Source organism: Leptopilina boulardi, unplaced genomic scaffold, assembly GCF_019393585.1.
Source record: "Leptopilina boulardi isolate dan_hultmark-lab unplaced genomic scaffold, ZJU_Lbou_2.1 LbouV2_324, whole genome shotgun sequence".
NCBI lineage: Eukaryota > Metazoa > Arthropoda > Insecta > Hymenoptera > Figitidae > Leptopilina > Leptopilina boulardi.
Genome location: NW_026137890.1, coordinates 293,043 through 318,295, shown reverse-complemented (window position 1 = coordinate 318,295; position 25,253 = coordinate 293,043). Strand labels below are relative to the sequence as shown.

Sequence of the window (25,253 nt, the reverse complement as noted above, 5' to 3'; positions counted from 1 at the left end):
ATATCCTGTTTGCTGCAATATTTCTTGTCAATATTTAAGGAACATAGCATAATATTGCAGTAATATTTCTGCAGTGTTAAAATAATTTTTTATGCCTTTAAATCGAAGTTAAAAATAAATTTTAAATTATAATCTAATGAATAATATTTTGAAATACCTACATTTAAAGCAATATGCAAAATATAAAAAGCTGTTTTATTGAGGAAATGCATTAAAATTTTTTTAATATATGAAAATAAAACAACAATTAAACTTTTTTAATTTCTAATTTCATATTCAACCAACTTATTTTTCTGGAACCTAACATTGTAGGAACAACTTTGAAAACAAATTAAAGGGACCGGGGATAGAACCCGGGACACTGTGCGCCGAAAATAGAAAGGGGCCGTCCAGATACCACGTGGACAATTTTTCATCACTTTTTGACCCCCCTCCCCCCCTCGTGGACAATTGTGGACTTTTGACGAACCCCCCCACCTCCCCTAAATGTCCACGTGGACTTTTTTTGGTGAAAATTTTTTGTTTGTATGTTTCTTATTTTAAAATGGTAAATAAATAGATATTTAATAGTTATTAGAAAACATTTAGTCACTGTTTCTTTTAATTATAAAAATAATTTTCAAGTTTACTGCTAGTAAACTTAAAATTTTGCTAAGCAAAATTACATTTTTGGTTGAATCACATAACAATCACATTGGTAACACATCGTAGAATAACGTTTACCAACTAAATACCATTATTTTTTGGTATCGTGAAGATATTTTTGGCAAAAATATTTCAAATTACTCTACAAACTAAAAATACATAAATCTTTTTGGCAACAAATCTTAAATTATCGATCACTACAGCTAAAAATACAATGTATGGTAGAATTAAAATATTTATGCCAGGAATATCTGAAAATTATCGTATAAAATAAAAGTAGGTAAATCTTTATGGTAACAAATCTTAAAATAATATCGAAAAAACCACAAATCTACTAATCGTCATCTATATTATCATTGCTGATCCATGGTTGTGTTAACCATTCGAAAAGATTATCAGTTGCGAAAAAATCAATGGAGCTCTCTGAAGTTACATTATTTTCCATCTCTACACAAGACACTTCAACAAGTTCCGTTTCTTCATCCCAATCCTCTGTATTTCTTTTACGTTGATTTTTATATAATATTTTAACGTGAGTAGTTAAGTGCGACTTTGCGGCAAAATAAAGGCCACATTCACTGCATATGCGTTTTAAAATTTTAAAAACAGTCTGTTAGTTGATTGAAGTATTTTGAGTCAATAGTAGTTTCAAAATTCAAGATGTATTTCAAATCAAAATTTGTTACGCTGAGTATCAAAATTTTTATCGGAGTCCTATCTGTGGAATCTTTTTAAGGGGTCACTTACCTTGCAGTACAGGTAGTACTGAAGGGCAGTACAAATCATAAGGGAGATTTTGAGGTAAATCATTCACAGTAGGTCTTAAATTCATTAAAAATGAAATTGTAATTTATGAGAATTTGGGTTTAGGCGGGTTTGTTATTATTTTTCACATGTAGCACACCAGCCGGCGTATATTGATTCGATAAAACTCGAACGAAATCGATAAAAATATCGAATGACTTGTGCAGCGCTGCATAATACACTGGCGCGAAATTTAAAAGAGGGATAAAAAACAATAAATAAAATTTCATTTTTACTGGGTCCACGTGGATATTTGCTTTGACCCCCCCTCCCCCCCTCGTGGACTTTTGACGAACCCCCCCTCCCCCCAAAACTGTCCACGTGGTATATGGACGGCCCCAAACGAATTGATGTCGAAAAACGGGCAGACAATAATGCTTATATGTTTTGTGAGGAATATGAAAGTTACATTGAAAAAGTAGAACAATTAAAGATATCAGAAAAATAAAGAATTCAAGTAGTTACAGGTTTTTATAAAAATATGACGTAATTTCTGTGAATGAACAGAAGAAATTAATAAAACCATTAAGTAGTGACAGTGAAACAATTTTATATTATGTGACAAAATAAATGCAAATGTTTTCGCAGCATGACATGTAAAAATAAATATTTCGGACGATATTTTCTAGTTTTATGCTACTGTTCATCATAAACAACATTGCCCAAAAATGAGTGGGCAATATCGACAATGCCCGTAATATATACCATTACTATATTATAAAAAGATATCGCCGCCGCTGCTGATTCAAGAATGAACGCTAAGCGAGAATCTTGAAAATTTCAGAGATCCCCCACAGTACTGAAACTTTCCTGAAAATTTAGTAAATATTTTCTAAATTTTCAGGAAAGTTTCGGTGCTGTGGGGGATTGTACTATTTTCGTAATCAGCGATATCAAAATACATAAAAGTACGTAGTATAAAACAAAACCGGAGATATTTTTAAAAAATGCATAATTTCAAAAATTTTAAATTTTTTTGAAAATATTGAAAAAATTGTTTCCCTACGATCGTACTAGGCTTAAAATTTTTGTAAAATTAAGTCGTTTTTTTGAAAAAAATCAAAGGATACAAACAGTTTTTAAAAGAAGATTTTAATCTTAAAATTACAAAAAAAAAGGGGTCAGTTATATATGTGTCAATTGTTATTTCAATAAATCGCATTCGGAATAAGTATTCATGTCTTAAAAATTATTTATTAATCAGAAAGTAGAGTTTTTACAATTAATTAACGATACAAATAATTATTTCAAAAAATATTTTAAAAGACTGACTAATTATGTAATTGTAAAATTTAAGTCAGAAATGTTTATTTATTTACAAAAATATATAAATGTTACGATTGTTGGAAAAATCCTTTGAATGTTTATAATAAAAATACTTATTACGAAAACTATATTGTAAGTGACTGACTAACTATGCAATTATAGAATATAAGTCAGAAAATGTTTATTTGTACTTACTAAAATCTATAAATCTTAAGATTGTTCCTAAAAACCTTTAAAAGATTATAACAAATGATTAATAAATAATAGTAAATCATATATTGGGAATAATTATTTTATTTCTTACGCGTAAAATCATTTGCTTCAACTGAAACAACTAAAAAATCTGAGCGGCATAACCGACCCCAGCGTCGGCACAACTCTTCCCAGAGCGGAGTTCAACTTGCCGTGTTGCCTCGCTGCACAAAATCATTTTTTACAAAAAAAACTGTTCTGAATTATCAAAAAATAATAATGGATTTAAAAACTACATTAAATTTTAAAATAGATAGACTATAGATTAAAACAAAAAGTTCTTATTTTACCAGCATTTTATTTAGTTTTCTCAAAATCGGCACTTTCAGCCCCCGTCTCCCCTATTTTGATCAATTAAATATTTAAGTGTAATGAGAATAATGAGTTATTTGATACTATTCATTTTTTTATATATATTATTTAATATTCTAAATCCAAAAGTCAAATATTTTTTCATCTACAAAAAATTAATATTTACAATGATTCAGAACAACGAAAAACGCGTTTTTAATAAAAATATATTTACACTTTTTTTGAAAATTCACCTAGGATGATTCATGATAATAATTATGAAGCATATAATTAATTATATTTTATAAATTGCATTTAATTGGAAAATATAATTTAATATCTTAACTTTAACTAAATGTTGTTAAGCACTTTTCTGAGTTAGGTATTTTGCAAGTTTAAATGGCATCAAGAAGTTAACATTCGTTTTCACGTAGCGTAGTTGGTAAAGCGTTAGACTCATAATCCGTAGGTCGTAGGTTCGATTCCCCCCATGCCACAGTGGCCGATTTCTCGAAAAACCTGGCCAAAAATCGAAAAATGATACGATTTCAACCAAAATTGGTATACCCATGTTTTTTGGGCTTCTGAATTCAAATTTTACATTGGTTGTGTCAAATTCAAAATGGTGGATCTAAAATGGCCGTTTAGATTTTAAAAAACTTTGCTGAAAATCGAAAAATGATACGATTTCAATCAAAATTGGTATATCCATGTTTTTTGGGCTTCTGAATTCAAATTTTACATTGGTTGTGTCAAATTCAAAATGGCGGATCCAAAATGGCCGTTTAGATTTTAAAAAACTTTGCTGAAAATCGAAAAATGATACGATTTCAACCAAAATTGGTATACCCATGTTTTTTGGGCTTCTGAATTCAAATTTTACATTGGTTGTGTCAAATTCAAAATGGCGGATCCAAAATGGCCGTTTAGATTTTAAAAAACTTTGCTGAAAATCGAAAAATGATACGATTTCAACCAAAATTGGTATACCCATGTTTTTTGGGCTTCTGAATTCAAATTTTACATTGGTTGTGTCAAATTCAAAATGGCGGATCCAAAATGGCCGTTTAGATTTTAAAAAACTTTGCTGAAAATCGAAAAATGATACGATTTCAATCAAAATTGGTATATCCATGTTTTTTGGGCTTCTGAATTCAAATTTTATATTGGTTGTGTCAAATTCAAAATGGCGGATTCAAAATGGCCGTTTAGATTTTTAAAAACTTTGCTGAAAATCGAAAAATGATACGATTTCAACCAAAATTGGTATACCCATGTTTTTTGGGCTTCTGAATTCAAATTTTACATTGGTTGTGTCAAATTCAAAATGGCGGATCTAAACTGGCCGTTTAGATTTTAAAAAACTTTGCTAAAAATTAAAAAATTGTATGATTTTAACCAAACTTAGTATACTTACGTTTACTAGGTTTCTGAAATCAAATTTTACATTTGTTTTATCAAATTCAATATGGCGGATCCAAAATATTTGCTGGTATTATAAAATTGCGTAAATGTGTTAGAGCTTATTTTTTTTAAATTACAGACAGTGCTTAAATTTTAGTTTAAAGCGAATGCGAATGAAGAAAAAGTCAGTCTTTCACGTTCAGTTGCACCGCCGGCCGGTGCAACGCGCTGTCGGTAAACCGCGCTTAGTGAAATAAAAAGTGATACCAAAACTGCAGGGGCAGCTTGGGGCAACTGATTTCAATTAAAATGAATTAAAAATATATTCTAGTTTATGATAATACCAGGTAGAGCGCGGATATCGGTGGATTTCACAACTATTTTCATGATTTACGTTGATAAAACAATACAAAAATCGTCGCCATGAATAGCGATGTTTAATGTCATTTTTTAAAAACTGTACGTTTTAAATGTGATTATAAATACATTCAACATATTTCATACACCTTTGTTAATAATTCCCAAAAAAAGATATTCAAAAATCTGCTGTATATTAGTATATTTTCACTATTTTAACTGTGACGAAAATTTATAGTTATGAAACGTTCTGAGTAAATCTCTGGCAAAGATCACTTTTACTTGTTCACATAATAAATTGGTGATAAAAAAAGTGTAATTTTTTTTCGCAAAATTATGCAGTGAACCCTCCTTTATAATATTCAACAATAAAAAGTATAAATTTCTAAAAAAAAATTTTTGACTTTTGGCCAGGTTTTTCGGGAAATCGGCTACTGTGCATGCGTTAGATTTATTTATTTCTCAGGTTTGCGAATAATCATTAATTTTATGTATGAATTAGTTGAAAAATGAAAATATGCGATCATAGTATGCAGAAATTACATATTTTTTAATTTATTTATTTGAGTAAGAATTTAAGTTAGAATTTGAATACTTAGTAAATAAATATGTTATTTATTCAATTCAATTTTTGATTTATTGGAATCAATAAATTCTTACATTTTATGCAAATAAATTTATGTATTTGGATCAAATAAAATAATAATAATAGCCGCAATTAAAGAGGTTTTAGTTTCAATTAAAAAAATTACTTATGATAAATAAACGAATATTTGATTCAAGAAATTTTTTCAGTTGTTTCAAGAAAAATATTTTATTAATGCAAATAAATATTTATTTGAATCAAAAAACATGCAGTATTGAATGAAATAATTTTCATAATTGATTCAAATAATTATTTATTAGCTTTGAATATTCCATTTATTTGAATTGAATACTTTGTATTTGATTCAAATAACTATTTATTTGATACGATAAAATAAAATACTTAGGTTTAGTAAATGTGTATTTGGTTCAAATACATATTTATTGGATAATAAACAAGTAAATGATGTATTTGGATCAAATTTTTCGAAAAATAAAAATTTTGTAAAAAAGTTGACTTTTACCTTTAGTCGAGGTACTGAACCCTCGGTTTCTATGCGAGTGTAACTCGCACTTGCCGGATTTTTCTATTTATCTAGAAGAAAAAAAATCTAAAAGTTCATTGCATGTATACTTTATGTTTCATAAGTTTTTATTAAATTTAATGTTTCTACTTTCTCCTAATTTATTATAGACCTTCCTTCTGAAAAAATTGGTTTTTTATTGATTGGTGATTCTGATAGAAAAAAATTTTTTCTATCAGAATCCCCAATCAATAAAAAATCGATTTTTTCAGAAGTAAGGTCCTTTTAACTGTCCAGGTCACATATTATTTCATATCTTTAAATACTTTTATCATTTTGTATTAATAAATTTAGTCATTGTTAATAAATTTCAATACTTTTTTAACATTTTTATTGTAAATTTGTTTGTTTTCTTAATCTTTTCTATATTGCCTGAACTACTAACAGTTTTCAGCATCACAAAAACTTTAGATTCATTTTTTACAATAAATATTAAAAATTGAATACACAATATGAATTTTTTGACTTATTTGCGAATATTTTACTGACGCTTTATTCAGAGCTTTTAAAAATAAAAAAATGATTTTTATCACAATAACGGTAATTTCTTGATGTAATAGAATAAAAATGCGTACTTCGATAGGTGTCGATTTAGATGAACATGCGCTTTTTTACCGTTCTGTTGTGAAAGACTTGATTTCTTCAAATTTCCACTGAACCCGTTGCACATTAAGGTTGCCAGTACATTTTCGCACCGAATTATTAACATCGAATACTTACAACTTTATACGCACTTAGTGCAAAGTTGTAAACTATTTTATGATATACTTTTATCAGTGCACATATAAAAACCATTAAAGGTCGAAAATAAACATTACACAGGACTACAAGGCTTTTTTGAGATATCAAAGTGGATTCCAATGTATTTTTGTGTGCTGAACACGATCCCGGGTTCCAAAATTTGCGTATCACGTCAGGATTTTGAGTAAAGTGTGGGTAAACTCTCCAAAAACCGCGTTTTCAGTATTTTTTTTCCTTAACCTGACGTGATAGAGACTTCTACGTATGCTTAAATAAAAGCTTAGATCGTACACTTTAAGACTCATATACTCAAGATAAAAAAATTTTTAATTTTTTAAAAATTAGGTTCAAGTCACCCAAAGAGTTTATTGGGGTCATTACCCCAATTTATTTCAAAATAAAATTTTTTATCTTTCGCATATGGGTCTTAAAGTGTATGTTTTAAGCTTTAATTTAAGCCTATATAGAAGTCTCTCTCACGTCAGGTTAAGAAGGAAAAAAATACTGAAAACCCTTACTTTAAAAACACGGTTTTTGGGGACTTTACCCCCATTTTTTTAAAAATTAAAAAAATAATTTTATCTTGCGTACCGTTAAACGGGGTTATTTCGCTCAGTGCGGGTAAAGTCGCTCACCCATTTTTTGGCTTTAAATTTGATTTGAACTAAAATTTAGTATTTCTGTTAACAAATTTAACATTTTTACCTGGTAATAAAGGTATTAAAATTTATTTTAAAGCTGAAATAAAGCATAAAAGTTGGTGAGCGAATTTACCCGCAATGAGCGAAATAACCCCGTTTTACGGTATATGCGTCTAAAATTGAATACCCGGATCAAATAACTCGACCGACGCTCGGACGCACGCTCTAATGGTAGTCGGGTAGCAGTGAGCCGCCCACAGGCTGTCACTGCTACTTGATTGGTAATAGAGCGTTCGTCCGAGCGTTGGTCGAGTTATTTGATCCGGGTACTCAATTGTACTATTTAAGCTTTAATTTAAGCCTATATAGAAGTGTCCAACGGATCGGGTTAAGGGGAAATAAATTACTGAAAACCCTCAAAAAAATTGTTTGTGGAGACTTTACCCGTACTTTTTACTCAAAATCCTGACGAGATACACTTTTGGAACCCGGAATCGTGTTCAGCACACAAAAGTACATTGGAAACCACTTTCACATCTAACAAAAAGTCTAATTTTGTAGACCTGTGTTATCATCAAAATATATCAATTTTTTCAATTTAAAGAATATACTTTTGCAATGTCGTCTTTTTTTTAGATATTTTTCATCCTGCGAAAAAAAGACAGCCAAGTGACGTTTTTACATCTTTATCATCATTCCCTGACTCCCCTCGAAACTTGGATATGCGTTAAGTTTATTCCAGGAGGACACGGTACTCTCGGAAACTTGATAAACAATGCTGTCCATGTGGTGATGTACTTGTACTACATGTTATCAGCGATGGGACCTGAGTACCAGAAATATCTCTGGTGGAAAAAGCATTTAACAACAGTCCAACTGGTAAGAAAAAACTTATGTTGAATTTCACATTTTGATACTTTAAACTATTCAATAATTCGTTATTGTATCTAACCACATAGCACGACTTCTTGCTGTGAGGTTACTGTAAGGATATCTGTAGGGTTTGTAAGGTTACCTTGTAAGCCTACAGTAAACTTGAGGTCATCTTAAAACTTCCGATCTTACAGTAAGCTTACACAGTAAGGTCGTGGTGAGTTTACATGGTAAGGTTGTGGTAAGCTTACACGGTAAGGTTGTTGTAAGCTTCTCGAAAGGTTATTGAAGGTTGCTGTGAGGTTACAGTAAACATAGAATGTTATTAATAAATAAATTTTATTAATATTTAAGCGCAGTAGTTTTCTATGGCACATACATACATTATTTTTAATATATTTTCATATTTCTCTATGTTTACAGTAACCTTACAGTAAACTTACGGGAAGCTTACAACAACCTTACCGTGTAAGCTTATCAGAACCTTACCATGTAAACTTACCACGACCTTACTGTGTGAGCTTACCTTAGCTTTATTGTGTAAGCTTACTGTTAGGGCGGAAGTTTTAAGATGACCTCAAGTTTACTGTAGGCTTACACGGTAACCTTACAAACCCTACAGATATTCTTACAGTAACCTCACAGCAAGAAATCGTGCTATGTGGGTAAGAACTTGACTCTTTAGTTAAGTATATCAAATTACAAATAAAATATAAATAAGAAAATTACTTAAAAATTTTTCTCCTATAAAATATCTAATTTCAAAAATATCATTAGAATTTGACAAAAGTTGATAAAAACATAATTTATTTTAAAATTCCAAAAATAAAACATTTTTTACTCTGACTCCTCCCCTAAATTTGTTCCAATTTAAAAAAATACCTCTCTTTAAAAAAAATCGGAAAATTTTAAGAGGTCGCTGAAAGACCATGAATTTTTTACTATTGATTCCTTATAAACACGAATAAAATTTGACCTAAAGAGTTTAAAATTTATATAATTATATGTATTTTTACGTGTAAATTTTAAGAGTAAAAAGGAAAGTCGTCAACAAGAGAAGAGGGAAAAGAAACTATTAAGAGAATAAGTAAAAATTGAATAAGACTAACAAGAAATTAGAATAATGCAAGAAAAAATTATTACTATCGAAGAAACCCCCCAAAAAAAACTATTTTCAACTAAAGACAAGACTGAAATATAATTTAAAAGATAGTAAAGATATATTTAATGGATAAAATTAAAACGTTCTAAAATTTTCTCCTTATATTTTATTACTATATAATAAATATTTATTTCTAATAAACTTTATAATCAATATAGATGAATGTTTATTAAAATAAATTGACCACTTTGATTAAAATAATCAATTACTCGCTGTAATTGGTGCACCGACTCTGACTCAAACGCGCCGTAAATATGCTTTCGATATTAGTTCTAATTTTTTAAATTTGTTTAAGTAATTAATTTCTAAAAATTTTTAATTATTTTATCATCTAAATAACATAAGCTTTTAGTTTAGTAAGTCGTAAATTGACTTCTTTCATCATAAATTTTGAATTTTCTATTTCAAAGACGTTTAGATTAGAATTGTGCAGTAATTAGTACATTCACCCTACTTTTTAGTTGGGAACAAATTTAGGGGGTCAGAGTATAAAATTTTTAACTTTTGTTTTTTTAGACCACCATAATGTTTATACAAAATTATTTTTAAACCTTTTATTCAGCTTCTGCAAAGATAAATAGTTTGGGGATGAGATTTAAATTTTTAAAAATTTCTGAATGAAAATATTCCAGTAAAACGATGTATAAATCGTAAAAGAAAAACTATATCCGATTTCGAAAAGATTTCAATGGAATTCATCTCCACTCCTTGTCTAGTTGTCAAACTATGAAGAGAGAGAAAGATAAACTTTTTGCAATCAAGAGAGGGGTGTGGACTCTAGTGAGGGTTTTGAGAAAGGAGTAGAAATATAAAGAGAACGTGTGAAACGAAGTTGGAACTCTATGGTCACCCTGGAGTACACGGTGTTTTAATTTGTGCTTTGTGGTGGATTCTGGGCCGAGCTCTGAGGTCATTCAGGCAAAATTTCGCGATGGAGGGGAAGGGAAAGTGAAAAGTACTCGTTGGGCAATTGCAGCTTATTGGACTCGTGGTGCGACTCCGACGTATGGTGGCGCAATAATTTGGCATTCCGATATATGTGCAAACAACTAACAGAAAGAACACATGCGTTTCAATGATTAAACGCGTATTGGTACCTGAAGTAGACAAGAATGATTGAGGACCTACAAATATCACCTGTAAAGTTCGCTTAGATTAAACTCACAATCCAAAATTAACTTACTGGTATAGATGATCGATTCTCCACTTTTAAACACAGACAAATTTTTTTCACTACTATTTAAATATAGATATTTTCGGATCATTTCTATTAAATATGAATAGAATTTTCAAACATAGAATTTTCGAGAAACGATTTTTAGGCAATAAAATCCATAAAATTCATTTATATATCGATCATTCTTGTAGGGTAGGTAGTCCTTAACAATTTTTTATAATAAAGTTCGTGATATTTCCACAAAAAATAAATTTTATATTCTTTTTTCTAAATTTTGTTAATTAACTGTTAAATCGTATTTCTAGCTTACTAAAACTACTTTTTGAGAGATGTTAAGAAGTAAATAAGTGAAAAAATGTAGAAAAAAATAAATTTTATAAATGGAATGTCCGTGTTTCAACTCCATTGATTATTTGACATTTTACAATTTTTTATGTGTAATTTGCTCGAACAATTCGTGAAAGATTTTAATGTGGACACGGCCTTAGGTCTCTTTCTTCAGAGCGCGTTACAAATACAAGTTGCTAAACATTAAACTCGAAAGGCTACCAAAACATATCAGCTACACAAAATTTGACTAAAAATATTTAGAAATTAGTTTCAGATTCATTTTCAGCGATTACAAATTAGCTAAAATACTTAATTTAATATTAGAATATATTCAAAAAAAGTACACAAAAGTTGAAACTTTCGTCGTCGTAAAAATTTACAACGTCATGATCCCTATTGAAAATCCCCACACTGGAAACCACATGGGATCCTATGTCAAAAACTATGTACAACCCCATTCCTACATAGGAAACCATATGGTTTCCCATATAAATCCCCATGGGAAATTGAGACCCCATGTCATTTCTTATGTGAAATCCTTTATCATTTTTTTTTGAAAAATTTTCCAATGTCAAACCCCATGTCATTCCCTATGTGAAATTCTTTATCATTTTTTTGAATAATTTTCCCATTACAAACTCTATGTCATTCCACAAGTGAAATACTTTATCATTTTTTTGAAAAATTTTCTCATGTAAAACCCCATGTCATTTCCTAAGTGAAATCCTTTATCATTTTTTTAAAAAATTTTCCTATGTCAAACCCCATGTCATTTCCGAAATCAAAAAAATGATAAAGAATTTCACATGGGGAATGACATGGGAAATTTCAATATAGATGTAGATCATCATTACAGTTCCACAGTTACGCCACCAGATGGTGAAAATATTTTCTCTCACAGTTGAGATCAGTTTGGAATACTATAAAAGCTGAGACTCTAACTCACAAGCAAACTTTTTTTATTTTCAGATGAGTTGCAGTAATATTATTTGATATTTAATCAAATAATTAATATTTTTTGTAAACTGCTGCCTGTATAGAGCAGCCAACTGAAAATTCCCGAATGAAATTCTATATCTTTTCCTATATGTAAATCCATGTGAAACCTTAGGTTAAAATTTCAGAATCTACATGAAATTTTATATGATTTCCTATGCTTTGTTACATTGTAAAATTGATAATTTTACAATTTACAAATATAAATTTGATTTTGTCAGAATAATTATTTTTTTTGATCAATTTTTAATTTCTTTTTAAATTTTCTAAATTTGTCGTTTATTCTGGTCTGATTTACTTCAATGATTTCACAAAAATTCGAGATAAAGACACAACTTTTTTTTTAATAATAAATAATCTATGTAAATCCCTTTTTTTTAATTTTATGTAATTTCGTTCGAGTCAAAGAAATATGAAGATTTCAAGATTTAAGAAAATTATTCTATTTATTATTAACCTTACTAATTTGATTGTTGGACTCTATGATTGTACCCAAGAAAATATTGGATTATTATGAATTTTATAACAACAATTTCTAAATTTATTCAATCTTGGAAGGTTTCGTCATACTTTTGAGCTATCGCTCGAAACTCTTAATTGCTGCGTGGAAGACAAAGCCCATTTATTAAAAATTTATTTAATTTATAGAAGAGTTTCCAGTAAGGCAAAGCGTATTTGCGTATTTTAACGGACAAAATTTTGATTTTTAATTTTAGTTGAGATTTGTGACATGTAGACTGCACAGCGCAAAATTAAATATGCAACGTCAAACGCCTGTAACGCCGTCATTTTGTAATAAAAAAAAAATTTTTATAATAAGCTTACATTGTGTACTTTAAGGTATGCTTTACCAATTCAATAAACTTTACCAGTTCTTTAAAAAAAATTCCTGAAAAAACATGCATTCACACGAGTATCAGAAAAATTGGTCCAGTAGTACTTTCTCTAGGCCTGGCTAAATCTCAAAGAATGAATTTTTTGTTAAATAAAATAAAAAATTTGGAAAAATATTTAATGAATCAAAATTCCCTCGAACATACACTAGAAGTCTGATCAGCGGTCAGCTCCGGTGGTGCACTACAGCTGATCGAGCGGAGCAGATAAGCGCGAAAGTGTAAACATACAGGACCGTATGAACTACTTTTTGATTGGGTACCATTTTTTTTACTTTATATACAAATATTAACGAACACTGACAGGGGCGGCGAAACAGGTCTGAGTGGAGTGTGGAGTTCAGATCACTGATGAAGGGTTGGGGGGAGGGGTAGAAAGGGAAGATCAGTAATTGGTAGTTTTAAATATTCAATATTAATATATTATATTAATTCATTTTAGTATTATGATTCATACATTATATTTAAATTTTATTTACACTCTTTTGGCAAAGACTGCACTTCGTTTTGTTGTTCGCAAAATGAACTAATTGATTAAGGGCTCTAAATTAAGATTTTCAACATAATCATCGTATATGTTCAAAATAGCAACGATATTTAATCTTGATTGACCCATAGTCGAACGAATATAAATTTTTAAACGTTTCAAAGCTGAAAAACTTCGTTCGTTACTGCATGATGAGCCAGGAATTGTCATGCATAAGCGAATAAATTTTATGTACTCGGAAACTAAATTTGTCGACCAAACATTTTCGCGCAAAAAATTCATTGCATCTCGCAAACTTTTTATTTCTTTTAAAGATCTTTGAGCAAGATTTAAAAAAAAATCTCGTTCTCTGACGAGATTATCTTTTACAAAATCATTTTCATAAAACTCAACTATCTTGTCCACAATCTGTGAACCATCTGAATCTTTCTTGTAATTTGATCAAAAATTTCAAAAAAAATTTGTCGATACATTTGTTCTCGATTTTCGAAATAATGATTTTGAATGTTAGATGGATTAAATCGTTTTGGTATTTTTCTCTTTCGTGGAAGACTAGGCTCTTCTAAATAGTGCTCCCCCCGAGACGAGACTTCGCATAGTATCGTCTCGGTCTCGTTAAATCCTAAAATTACGGGTCTCGGTCTCGTAGTCGCGACCGAGAGTTTTAATTTAATTAAATTAGAGTTAATTTAAAAAAATTATTTAGAAAATATTAATTTAACTTATTAAATTATTTTTAATCAATCAATTTATTTATTTTAACCAAATAAAATATTTTAAGCTTTATTTTCTTTTAATACATAAAAATAATATTATGTTGAATAATATTATACCTTATTAGGTTTATGCTAAACCTAATTCTTTGTTTAGAGTACATTTTATCCAGGAATTCAAACACAATTGAGCCCGAATCGAGTCGTCAGCCAGTGAATTTCTTCGGTTAGTTACCACTAATCCTGCCAAAGAAAATAACCTTTCCACGGGGACAGACGTAGCCATGATTGAGAAAATACCCCTTTCCATCTTTGATAGTGTAGGAAACTCTTGTTGATGAATTTTCCACCAATCTAGAATGTTTTAAGCCTTATCTGCTCTTTTCATCGTTAAATAGACATTTAACTCATCTTTCCAGTCCCTAGTTTGATTTGAATCTTCATAAAGACAGTTTAAGTCCAAATCATCAGGATCGTTTGTTTGATCATTTTTGTTATTGGAATTCTTTTTTCATTGAGCAAGAGATCATAGTACTCCTTTTTGTACATTTTTTCGAAAAATTTTAAGGACTTATTTCGCGTCCCCAATCTGTCAGTAAAAACGTTTCCAGTTTGTTTCGAGGATCCAGAATCAAACATGCGCAGTAATGCCAATTCGTTTTTTGATAATGCTTTAGCATTTTGTCACGTCCCGCTTGAAATGCTAATATTAAAATTTCATCACCTGCAGTTCTTTCAAGTTTATTATCTACATTGAAAACAGTTGATTCAATTTTATTTAATAGAAGATTGAATAACGAGAGGAAGAGTGATATATTTGTCACCCCCAAGAGCAGCCCAAGTAGCAAGATATATCAACCAGATTTCACGGTGATATCACCTGGGAATGTCACCGAGACATCAGGAAAATGTCAAAATGTGCGCCTTACGGTGATATCACACGGTGACATCGAGGTGATATCATGGTGACATCAAGGTGATATCATGTTGATATTTAACAGGGATTTCAAATTTTTTAAAAATTATTATTTTTTATTATTTTTTTTATTTATTAAATTATTAAAAATTTTAAATCGCTGTAAAATATCAACATGATATCACGGTGATATCACCTCGAAGTCACCGTGTGATATCACCGTAAGGCGGACATTTTGACATTTTCCTGATGTCACGGTGACATTCCCCGGTGATATCACCGTGACATCTGGTTGATATATCGTGCTACTTGGGAGTAGATACAGTCTTAAAATTCTTCAAAAACTGATGAATTCTAGTTAATAGTGACCATTTGTCTTCATTAACTTTGAATTGAGAAACTTCAGGACACGTTTGACAAAGCAAATTCAGGAGCACTTTCATTTTCTCAGCAACTTCTATCATGTGATCGGTAGAGTTCCAACGAGTAACGATATCCAAAATTCGTTTAGCGTACGAAATTTTTGAAGCGGAGCAAAGATTCTTCAATGTTGTTTGCTTGTCTTCAGAACAACGCAATTTAGTTATCAGTTTTCTTAATTTGGTAATAGCATTGCCAGGATGGAGATCGTCTTTCGTGTAGGTCTCATCTTCAGACATTTCATCTTCATCTGTATTTTCATCGTCATCATCCTCTGACAATTCACACGCATTGTTCATTGAGGGATCATCTTTTGCTGCTGCATTTCCGTTTTCAAATTCTTCAGATTCGTCATCCGATGGCTGCATTCTTAACAATTTTAAAACATCATGAACCCCCTAAATTTAGAATTTGAGCGAAGCACCTGAAACGTTGATTTTCTGAGTCAAATACATACCCATTATGTAACATAATTTTTTCAAATTCCTTGACAAACGTAGTATTAGAGGCAACGTTATCAAGAGTAATTCCTTCAATTTTGTTTAGCAAATCAAACTCTTTGAGACATTCAAAAAATTTTTTAGCTATCGAGAGGCCTGAATGTTCTCCACATGCTGGAATGAAATCTAAAGCAAGGGAATGGAGTTTCCAATTAGTCGAAATCAAATGGATTGTAATTCCATAGTAAGATTTAGAATTGACACTAGTCCAGCCGTCGATTGTGAAGGAGATCTTAGCGTCGTGATCATTTAAAAGTTACTTTAGTTTCGTCATATTCTTTAATTGTTTGGCACTTTCACATTGGGATTTAAATGAACAAAAAATTTTTGTGTTTCTTCGTCGTCAAAAAAATTAAAAGGCAATTTCTTGAGTGCCATCCATTTCACAATATGAGAATCACACTCTTCCGGTGTCAAGTTTTTCTGAAAAAATTAAAAAATAATAATATTTTAAACTCCAAGTGACTAATTTCTGTGACGTGAAACGTGAAAAATTCTGTTTCTTAAAAGTAAAATGTGATTTACATTCTAAAATAAAATATATACAAAGTAAAATTTACATGTTAGATTAAAATCTGATTTAATTGTTTAGTTATATTTAAATATTCAACTTTATTTAAAAATTTCTTTACGAAAACTACAAAAAATAAATAAAACATTTATATCTTATTGAAACTTCATTTGATGAAGCGTCATTTTCGTTCAATTCATTGAGGTTATGTTGTGTCTCAGAATCTATGCGCTTTCTTTTTCGAGAACTTCTTGAACAATCAGATTCTTTTTCAGACATATCAAAACCGAAAAAACTATTGCTTGGCAAATAAGATCCACTATTTACACAAAAAACAATATAATATTCCTATTAAATTAAATACAAACAATATTGCCGCAGTGCGTTCATTGATAACTATAGTTTTTGGCACAACATTTAAATTTGAAAAAACTGTTAAACAAAAAAATATCAGGAAAAATTTTTAGTCTCACATGTATATGAAATATTTTTCATTAGATTAAAAAATAAATTTTGATAATTGTTTTTAATTAATTAAATAAATTGAATAATAAATTAATAAATGGGTCAATCCATTATATTTCGACTGAAGTCGTCGCTGACTAATTTTTAAAAATTATAATACTTTGCAGGAATGATTTTGAAGTTATCAAGATCACGAAATGAAAAGAATTTTATTAAAATTTTAATTATTTATTGCAAAATATGAATTTAAAGTATATGAGGTGCTGAAAACTGTCAATTTTTTAGCCATTAGAAAATATGCAAAAAAAACAGAATTTACCATAAAAATAAAAAAAAATTGTTGTAATTTACTAAGAATGAATAAATTTATCATTATCAATTGATATAATTATTTAAATATGTGAAATAATATATAAAATATGATTTTCAAGTTCGCCTGTCAAATAACCTAAATTTGCAAATTTCATCTATTAAATGTGAGAAAGAGAAGTCATTAAATTGAAAAAAACCTTACCAAATATAAAGTACCTGTGACTAAATTTTAGTTTTTCTTAGCACTTTTTTCCTTTTTTCTTCATAAATGTGAAATAAAAAGTAATAAAAATTGGCACTTTGCTTATTTTCACTATTTTCAAATGTAAATAACTTTCTTGGAGAAAACTGAAAAATTACAAAACTTGGGCAATATCTAATTGATCACTAACTACACACACTGGAAAAAAATTCGCTTTGGTCCCGAAGATACTTTTTGAGATAATTATGTTTAAATTTTTCACAATTTTTATCAGGTTAATGCATGTGATTTTTATAAAATTGAAGTTAGTTCAAAATGTTTAACCAATAAAATCTAACTTCGCCCCTCGTAGGGGCCCGCACGGATCGCCCTCATGATCGATTAGCAAAATTTTCTAAGTCCAAAGTTCAAATATATTTCCATCAACAAAAAATGAATGTTTCCAATGATTCCAAACAACGAAAAACGCGTTTTTAATAAAAAAACCATTTCACCATTTCTCATGGTGAAAACAAGAAAATCATAATTTCTTAAAAATTTTACTAAAAGAGAAGGGAAAAAAGAAAAATTTTAGAATTCGAAAATAGGGAGAAAACTTACAGTTTGTTCAGTTAAACATTAAAATTTACACTTATATAAAACATTATTTACAAATAATTTAATAATGAATATTAAAATTTGATCAAAACATAAATTACTTGATTTTCAACAAATAATTAATGGCATACCAAATTAACGAACATAGTAATATAATATTATAGTGTTTAAAAATAATCCAATTCCGAAATTTCGTAAATTTTTGTAGCTTCCCAAGTAGGTAGCACGTAATATTACTGTAATATTAAAATGTATGCCTCATGGTAGTATTCCTGAAAATGTAGTAAATATTTACTTGCAATATTTGGAATATTTAATTGCAATGTTTATTGAAAGTTATGTAAAGATTTAAATGTCCCACTTGCATAAATGTTGAGATCATCTTAAAATTTCCGCCATTACAGTAAGCTTACACAGTAAGGTTGTGGTAAGTTAATATGGTAAAGATGTGGTAAGCTTATATGGTAAGGTTGTTGTAAGCTTTCCGTAAGGTTACTGTAAGGTTACTGTAAGGTTACTGTAAACACAGAATGTTATTAATAAATAAATTTTATTAATATTTATGCGCAGAAGTTTTCTATGGCACAAACGGCTGCGCAGTAAATTTTATTTAACAAACCCCATTGGGGTTCATGAAGTACTTTACCAAATATATAATTTTTTATAAAAAAAATTTATAATATAATCTTCTATTATATTAAGTTAACAAATTTCGAAAAACGACACCGACCCCGTGACCTCGACACCGTCCTTGAAAAATCTATTTTCAATTATTTTCAAATAAATCAAAATACTTTGCATATATGCTTTTAGATAATCTTACAAACTATTTTTATGTAACATCTTTTTTCAATTTTAAGATAAATTTTATACAATATTAATAAGATATTAATTTAAAACATAAATTATAAATATAATATACATAAACTACAATAAGTAAACAACAATAAGTACAATTTTAACCGAGCGAGCGAGGAATACATCGCTAGTATATATTATAATATAATAATTTTTAATATATTTTCATATTACTCTATGTTTACAGTAACCTTAGAGTAACCTTATGGGAAGCTTACAACAATCTTACCGTGTAAGCTTACCACATCCTTACCATGTAAACTTACCACGCCCTTACTGTGTAAGCTTACTACTGTTTAATATATATTATCAACTTTAATATGAAAACTTGTTTGCTTCATATGATGATTTTTTAATTGTGTGACCGTCATTTATATTGTTTTAACTTATAATATGAATTATCAATGTGAAGAAAAGATATATTAATAAATTTGTTATATACTACAATAATATTAATTTTACTAAATAAACAACAATTGCAACATTAATCATCAGTCCCTTATTTTCCATTTTTCAAATTTTTCGCGTACTTTTCTATTTTTAAAAAGCTTGCATTGAGAGCTATATAAAGCGACGTTGCCATTTCACTAACGTTAAAATTATTATTTTTTAAACTTATATATCTCTTAAATGAAACGGTTAATATTGTTAATTCCTTTTTGTTTAAATTCTTTAAATATTTATTTATAATATCTTAGTTTTTCAAATAAATCTATAGAACATTTTAGAAGTTTCTGAAAGAAATGTGCCGTTTTTGTGCACTCTTTATAGGTTAACCATGTTAAAGTATTAAACTGATTCTGATAGAAAAAAGTTTTCTCTATCAGAATCACCAATCAATAAAAAATCGATTTTTTCGGACAAAAGGTTCCTTTTAACTGTCCAGGTCACATATGTAGATCTCGCTATTAACTGTTAAGATTTTCAATTTCATCGAATTCTATAGAAAAGTGCTATCGCGCGTGTACCACCTTAAGATGACCTCAAGTTTACTGTATGCTTACACGGTAACCTTACAAACCCTACAGATATCCTTACAGTAACCTCACAGCAAGAAGTCGTGCTATGTGGGGAGTAAATATTACTATTTCTGGTAGTAAAAATTACTAATAGTAATTATTACAGTAGTGTTTTTAAAAATTGCTACAGATGAAATAAAAATAGCTTTAGGATTCCTAAATTTTATAACGATATAGTAAATTTTATTAAATTTTGTATTACTTTTTACATTTGACACTTTTTAAATATTACTCGTAGAAATTCTAATAAGTAATACTGCGAAATATAAAAATTGCTACTGCAAGAAACAACTTTTACTATTGCAGATGAAACTTTTTACTCGAAAAATAGTAATCCGTACCACTACTACTCTGTTGTACGAAATAAAAACTTACTTAACTCATATTTTCATGAAACCGAGAAAATGACGAAAGACTGTTTGTCTTAAAAAGCCTAATGTAATATAAATAATTCTTTAATCTAACTTCACTTTCTAGGTGAATAAATAGAGTTCTTTCCAATTCCGTTGTCAAAAATTGATTATTTAAACAAATTATATTAAATAATTGAGTTAAGTGTTTTTATACACCAGCAAAACTTAGTTAACTCGAGTTCGAGCCGCTGCTCAGAAGTAAAAACTCACCTAACTCAAGCTAGGAAGCGAGGTCGGGGAATAACGTATTATACACATTATAAGAAATTTTTTTCTGAGTTAAATTTTATTTTGATTGTGATTAATAAAGATTATTTTTATTATTATTATTATTTTTAATTGAGCAAAAATACGTGAAAACAGCCAATTGCAAAATTTTTGTCTTCGATTTTTAAGTTATTTACATTTTTAAATAGGTATATGCATATACTTTTACCCCCTAAAATATTTTTCAAAAATATTATTTATTTTGGAAATGAGGGGGGGGGTGAAAGTTTTGGGTAATGAAATTTTCTTTTTGCTATTACTCGGAAACGAATAAAGATAATTGAGTGAACTTTGTTTTAAATTAAAGCTTAAAATCTATATTTTCATGTCTAATCAAAGCGCTTGTTGTAAAATTAAAACTTTCAATTGTTATTAACAATTTTTTTAAACAGTTGCAATTTAGAATGTGTTCTCAATGTCAGACAAAAATAAGAGTAGGATGATTTGATGCGCAAAATTCTAACGAGTAAATTAAAAAAAAGAAAAATGAGTAACCTCCAATATTTAAAAAGTTATGAATATTTTTCTGTCGCCGCGCAGGCAGTGGCGAACTCGTTGACTCGCTGACGCACGAGATTAGCTCGCCGCTCGCACTTCCAAATAATTGACTATTTTTATAAGTATTTATATATTTGTAACACATCATCCCCCACCCAGCCAAACTTATATATTTAATATATATATAAATTTAAGAATTTTCAAATCTAGGGAAATAGTCAATGGAAATCATATAGATATTGTCTTGACAAGCTTGACAGATATGTATGAAGTTGGTAACAAAAAATGAAGCTTTAGTCTTTTGTTTTTATTAATTCGATTTATAGTCTGCTAAAGTTGTATACGTTTCTTATCGAGAGTTTCATAAAATGCATATAAAAATATAAGAATAAATCTGAAAAGTTTTTAATTTTGCAATTTAAAAATGCCTCGTGCAAATACTTGTTGTAATCCGTTCGGTTTTGAAAAACATCTTTCTAAACCTGGTGTTTGTAAAGTGACAAAGAATTGGGATTGAAGATTTCGAGTTCTTCAAGGACTTTTTGTTTGCAAGTCATGTAAAACTTTAATGTATCGAAGGAAAGAAAAAATTAAATTTGTTATACCCGAATTGAAACCAAATAATCAGGAACATGAATTCTTATATATACATTTTTTGAAACTCTCGATAAGAAACGTATACAACTGTAACAAATATACACAATGTAAAAAATATATAAATACTTATAAAAATAGTCAATTATTTGGAAGTGCGAGCGGCGAGCTAAACTCGCGCGTCAACGAGTTCGCCGCTGCCTGCGCGGCGTCAGAAAAATATTCATAACTTTTTAAATATTGGAGGTTACTCATTTTTCTTTTTTTTTAATTTACTCGTTAGAGTTTTGCGCATCAAATCAGCCTAGTCTTATTTTTGTCTGACATTGAGAACACATTCTAAATTGGAATTGTTTAAAAAAATTGTTAATAACAATTGAAAATTTTAATTTTACAACAAGCGCTTTGATTAGACATGAAAATATAGACTTTAAGCTTTAATTTAAAACAAAGTTCAGTCAATTATCTTTATTCGTTTCCGAGTAATAGCAAAAAGAAAATTTCATTACCCAAAAATTTCACCCCCCCCCTCATTTCCAAAATAAATAATATTTTTGAAAAATATTTTAGGGGGTAAAAGTATACGCATATACCTATTGAGTCAGAATTTATGAACTGGCCCCCCTATTCACCAACATTCATAAAAGATCAAAATTAATGTACTTTCTTGTAGTATGAGGTGTTAGAAAAGATATCCTAAAAGGGTTTAAAAAATTTTTTAAATTGACAAAGTTATAAATAATTGAAGTTTTATGCACCATATTTTTAAAAAATTCACAGTTTCGAGAGATTATATTTAAAAAATATGTTTGAACCGGCATTTTATCAACAAATGTATGTAATTTTTAGTACTGTATAGTAATTTAAAAAATTTTATTTTTTAATGCAAAATTCTGTATTTTTTTATAAACAAATAGAGATATTTTATTGTTCCAAATTGCTAAATGAATTTTTTTTATACATTATAATTCCTTATTTATTCAAGATGAAGTACGAAAAAAAAAATTTTGGTATTCGTTATTTTTGAGAAAATGACAAGAGTTTTCGTCAGGCGCTGCACGTCATGAGACACTGCCACGCCGCGCCGCTGCTTGCCGGCGCGCTACACTTTTCGCGCCTTACATCTTTGAACAGGTTGTAAATTCGTAAATTGGTTTAATAATACATTGTTTATCTTTTATACATTGAATTTAGAAATATGTCTAAAATCCGAATAATCTAAATATAAATTATTTTTTTTTATTATTATTAAATTTGTCAGCTGACTTGAAAAACAAAAGACAATCGCCTCTATACAAAAAAAACAAATGCATATTATTTATTTATATATATATATATTTACCATCATATAAAAATTTTAATTTATATTTAGATTATTCGGATTTTAGACATATTTCTAAATTCAATGTATAAAAGATAAACAATGTATTATTAAACCAATTTACGAATTTACAACCTGTTCAAAGATGTAAGGCGCGAAAAGTGTAGCGCGCTGGCAAGCAGCGGCGCGGCGTGGCAGTGTCTCATGACGTGCAGCGCCTGACGAAAACTCTTGTCATTTTCTCAAAAATAACGAATACCAAAATTTTTTTTTCGTACTTCATCTTGAATAAATAAGGAATTATAATGTATAAAAAAAATTCATTTAGCAATTTGGAACAATAAAATATCTCTATTTGTTTATAAAAAATACAGAATTTTGCATTAAAAAATAAAATTTTTTAAATTACTATACAGTACTAAAAATTACATACATTTGTTGATAAAATGCCGGTTCAAACATATTTTTTAAATATAATCTCTCGAAACTGTGAATTTTTTAAAAATATGGTGCATAAAACTTCAATTATTTACATATAACTTTGTCAATTTAAAAAATTTTTTAAAACCCTTTTAGGATATCTTTTCTAACACCTCATACTACAAGAAAGTACATTAATTTTGATCTTTTATGAATGTTGGTGAATAGGGGGGCCAGTTCATAAATTCTGACTCTATTAAAAAATGTATATAACTTAAAAATCGGAGACAAAACTTTTGCAATTGGCTGTTTTCACTTATTTTCGCTCAATTTGTATATTTTTTTATTATTTTATTATTCATTAATATTTTTTTTTAAATTAAATTTTAATCAACACGTTTCCATATAGAATTTATAACAATTAAAATTGTGTAGGAGGATTGTATGAAAAAAACGGCGTTATTAGTGGTAAAACATTGATTATATTTGTTTATAATATTCAAATAACTTACAACAGCTGTTTATAATTACTACAACAGTCTTTATATAATAATCAACAGTAAAAAACTATTAATTAAACTTTTTAAAAGTAAAAAAAAATCAAAGAAAATTTTATATTTTTTGGCGTTTTTTTAATAAATAAATTATATAGTAACTCTTTAAATTTTGTTATATTTCCAATATTCAAAAGTGATTAATTAAACATTTTAAAAGTAGCGAAACGTAAAGAATTGGTATTATTGTTCGTTATCGTAGTGATGAATTGAATCAGGACTGTCAGACGTTTTTAAATTTCTCCAAAAAAAACGGCGACTTGAAGGCATAAGGGGACAAAGTTTCAGCACAATATCATCTTTTTTCTGACAAATTCCACGAGGAGAACTGTAGGGTTCAGGAAGCGAAACCCCTTTTTTTATTGTTTTTACTTTTAAAAAATTAAATTCAGGTAAGACTAAATTTTCCTCATAACTCAAATTATAACTGAAATTGTAGCTTCCTCCAGTTACTCTTATTTGTTTAACGTCGTGCAAATGAGGTCTACCTTTGTTGTTTAATTTACTTTGGTATGAATGGTCCTCCCACTTTCGAAAATTGGAATGATTTTGAGCATGGACAATCACTTTTCCTGAATTACAATTGTATACTGCATTTTTATAATCTTCAAAATCATATGCCTTTTTCATTTTTCTTAGCGATTGTTCCACTTGGTGGTGAAATGCATCCGCAGACATGAATGTGTGCCCCATTTCAAAATAATTTATTTCAATGAAGTCTGTGTCTGCTTCTTTCGAATTTACAATGTAAACCAAAAATGAAAGTAGGCACCAATTTTTGTTTTGGCTTGTACAATTGTCGGTTCAAAGGATAATACGCTTTGCGTTCCGTTGATTGAGAAAAAAGGAGTAGTAAGAACTGAAAATATCCTCTTTTTTTCGACCTGAAATCTCTTCGTACCAAAGAACAGCAATTGGTGCCTGCTTTTTTTTATTCTGGTCAGTAGGCTGAAAACTTTGATTGAAAGCAATTATACGTCGCGTAAAGGCAGCTTGTTTACATTCCTCCAGCCGGGGTAACAATTACTTTTTGAAGATCTGCAGAAAAATATGCAGTATCGGTCGCTGTCAGAATTATATTTTGTACGGGCTTCTTTTACTTTTTGATTGTGAATTTTCCATACTTGACAAGCATTACAATTTTGGTCTAAATTTTCCTTAGAATGGTTATTGTCGTGGAGTTCA

At 29.0% G+C, this 25,253-nt stretch overlaps 2 protein-coding genes across 2 annotated transcripts in view; one reads left to right on the top strand and one right to left on the bottom strand.

The window, feature by feature from the left end:
* Positions 1 to 25,253, bottom strand: part of LOC127284327 (elongation of very long chain fatty acids protein AAEL008004) — a 272,157-nt gene that overhangs the window by 236,989 nt on the left and 9,915 nt on the right. The gene's annotated exons all lie outside the window — the stretch shown is intronic.
* The window catches only part of LOC127284328 (elongation of very long chain fatty acids protein AAEL008004-like), a 73,977-nt gene that overhangs the window by 41,039 nt on the left and 7,685 nt on the right, over positions 1 to 25,253 (top strand). The window contains exon 4 of the mRNA XM_051309726.1: positions 8,207 to 8,449. Within this exon, the coding sequence (XP_051165683.1) occupies positions 8,207 to 8,449 (243 nt within the window). The remainder of the gene's footprint in view (positions 1 to 8,206; positions 8,450 to 25,253) is intronic.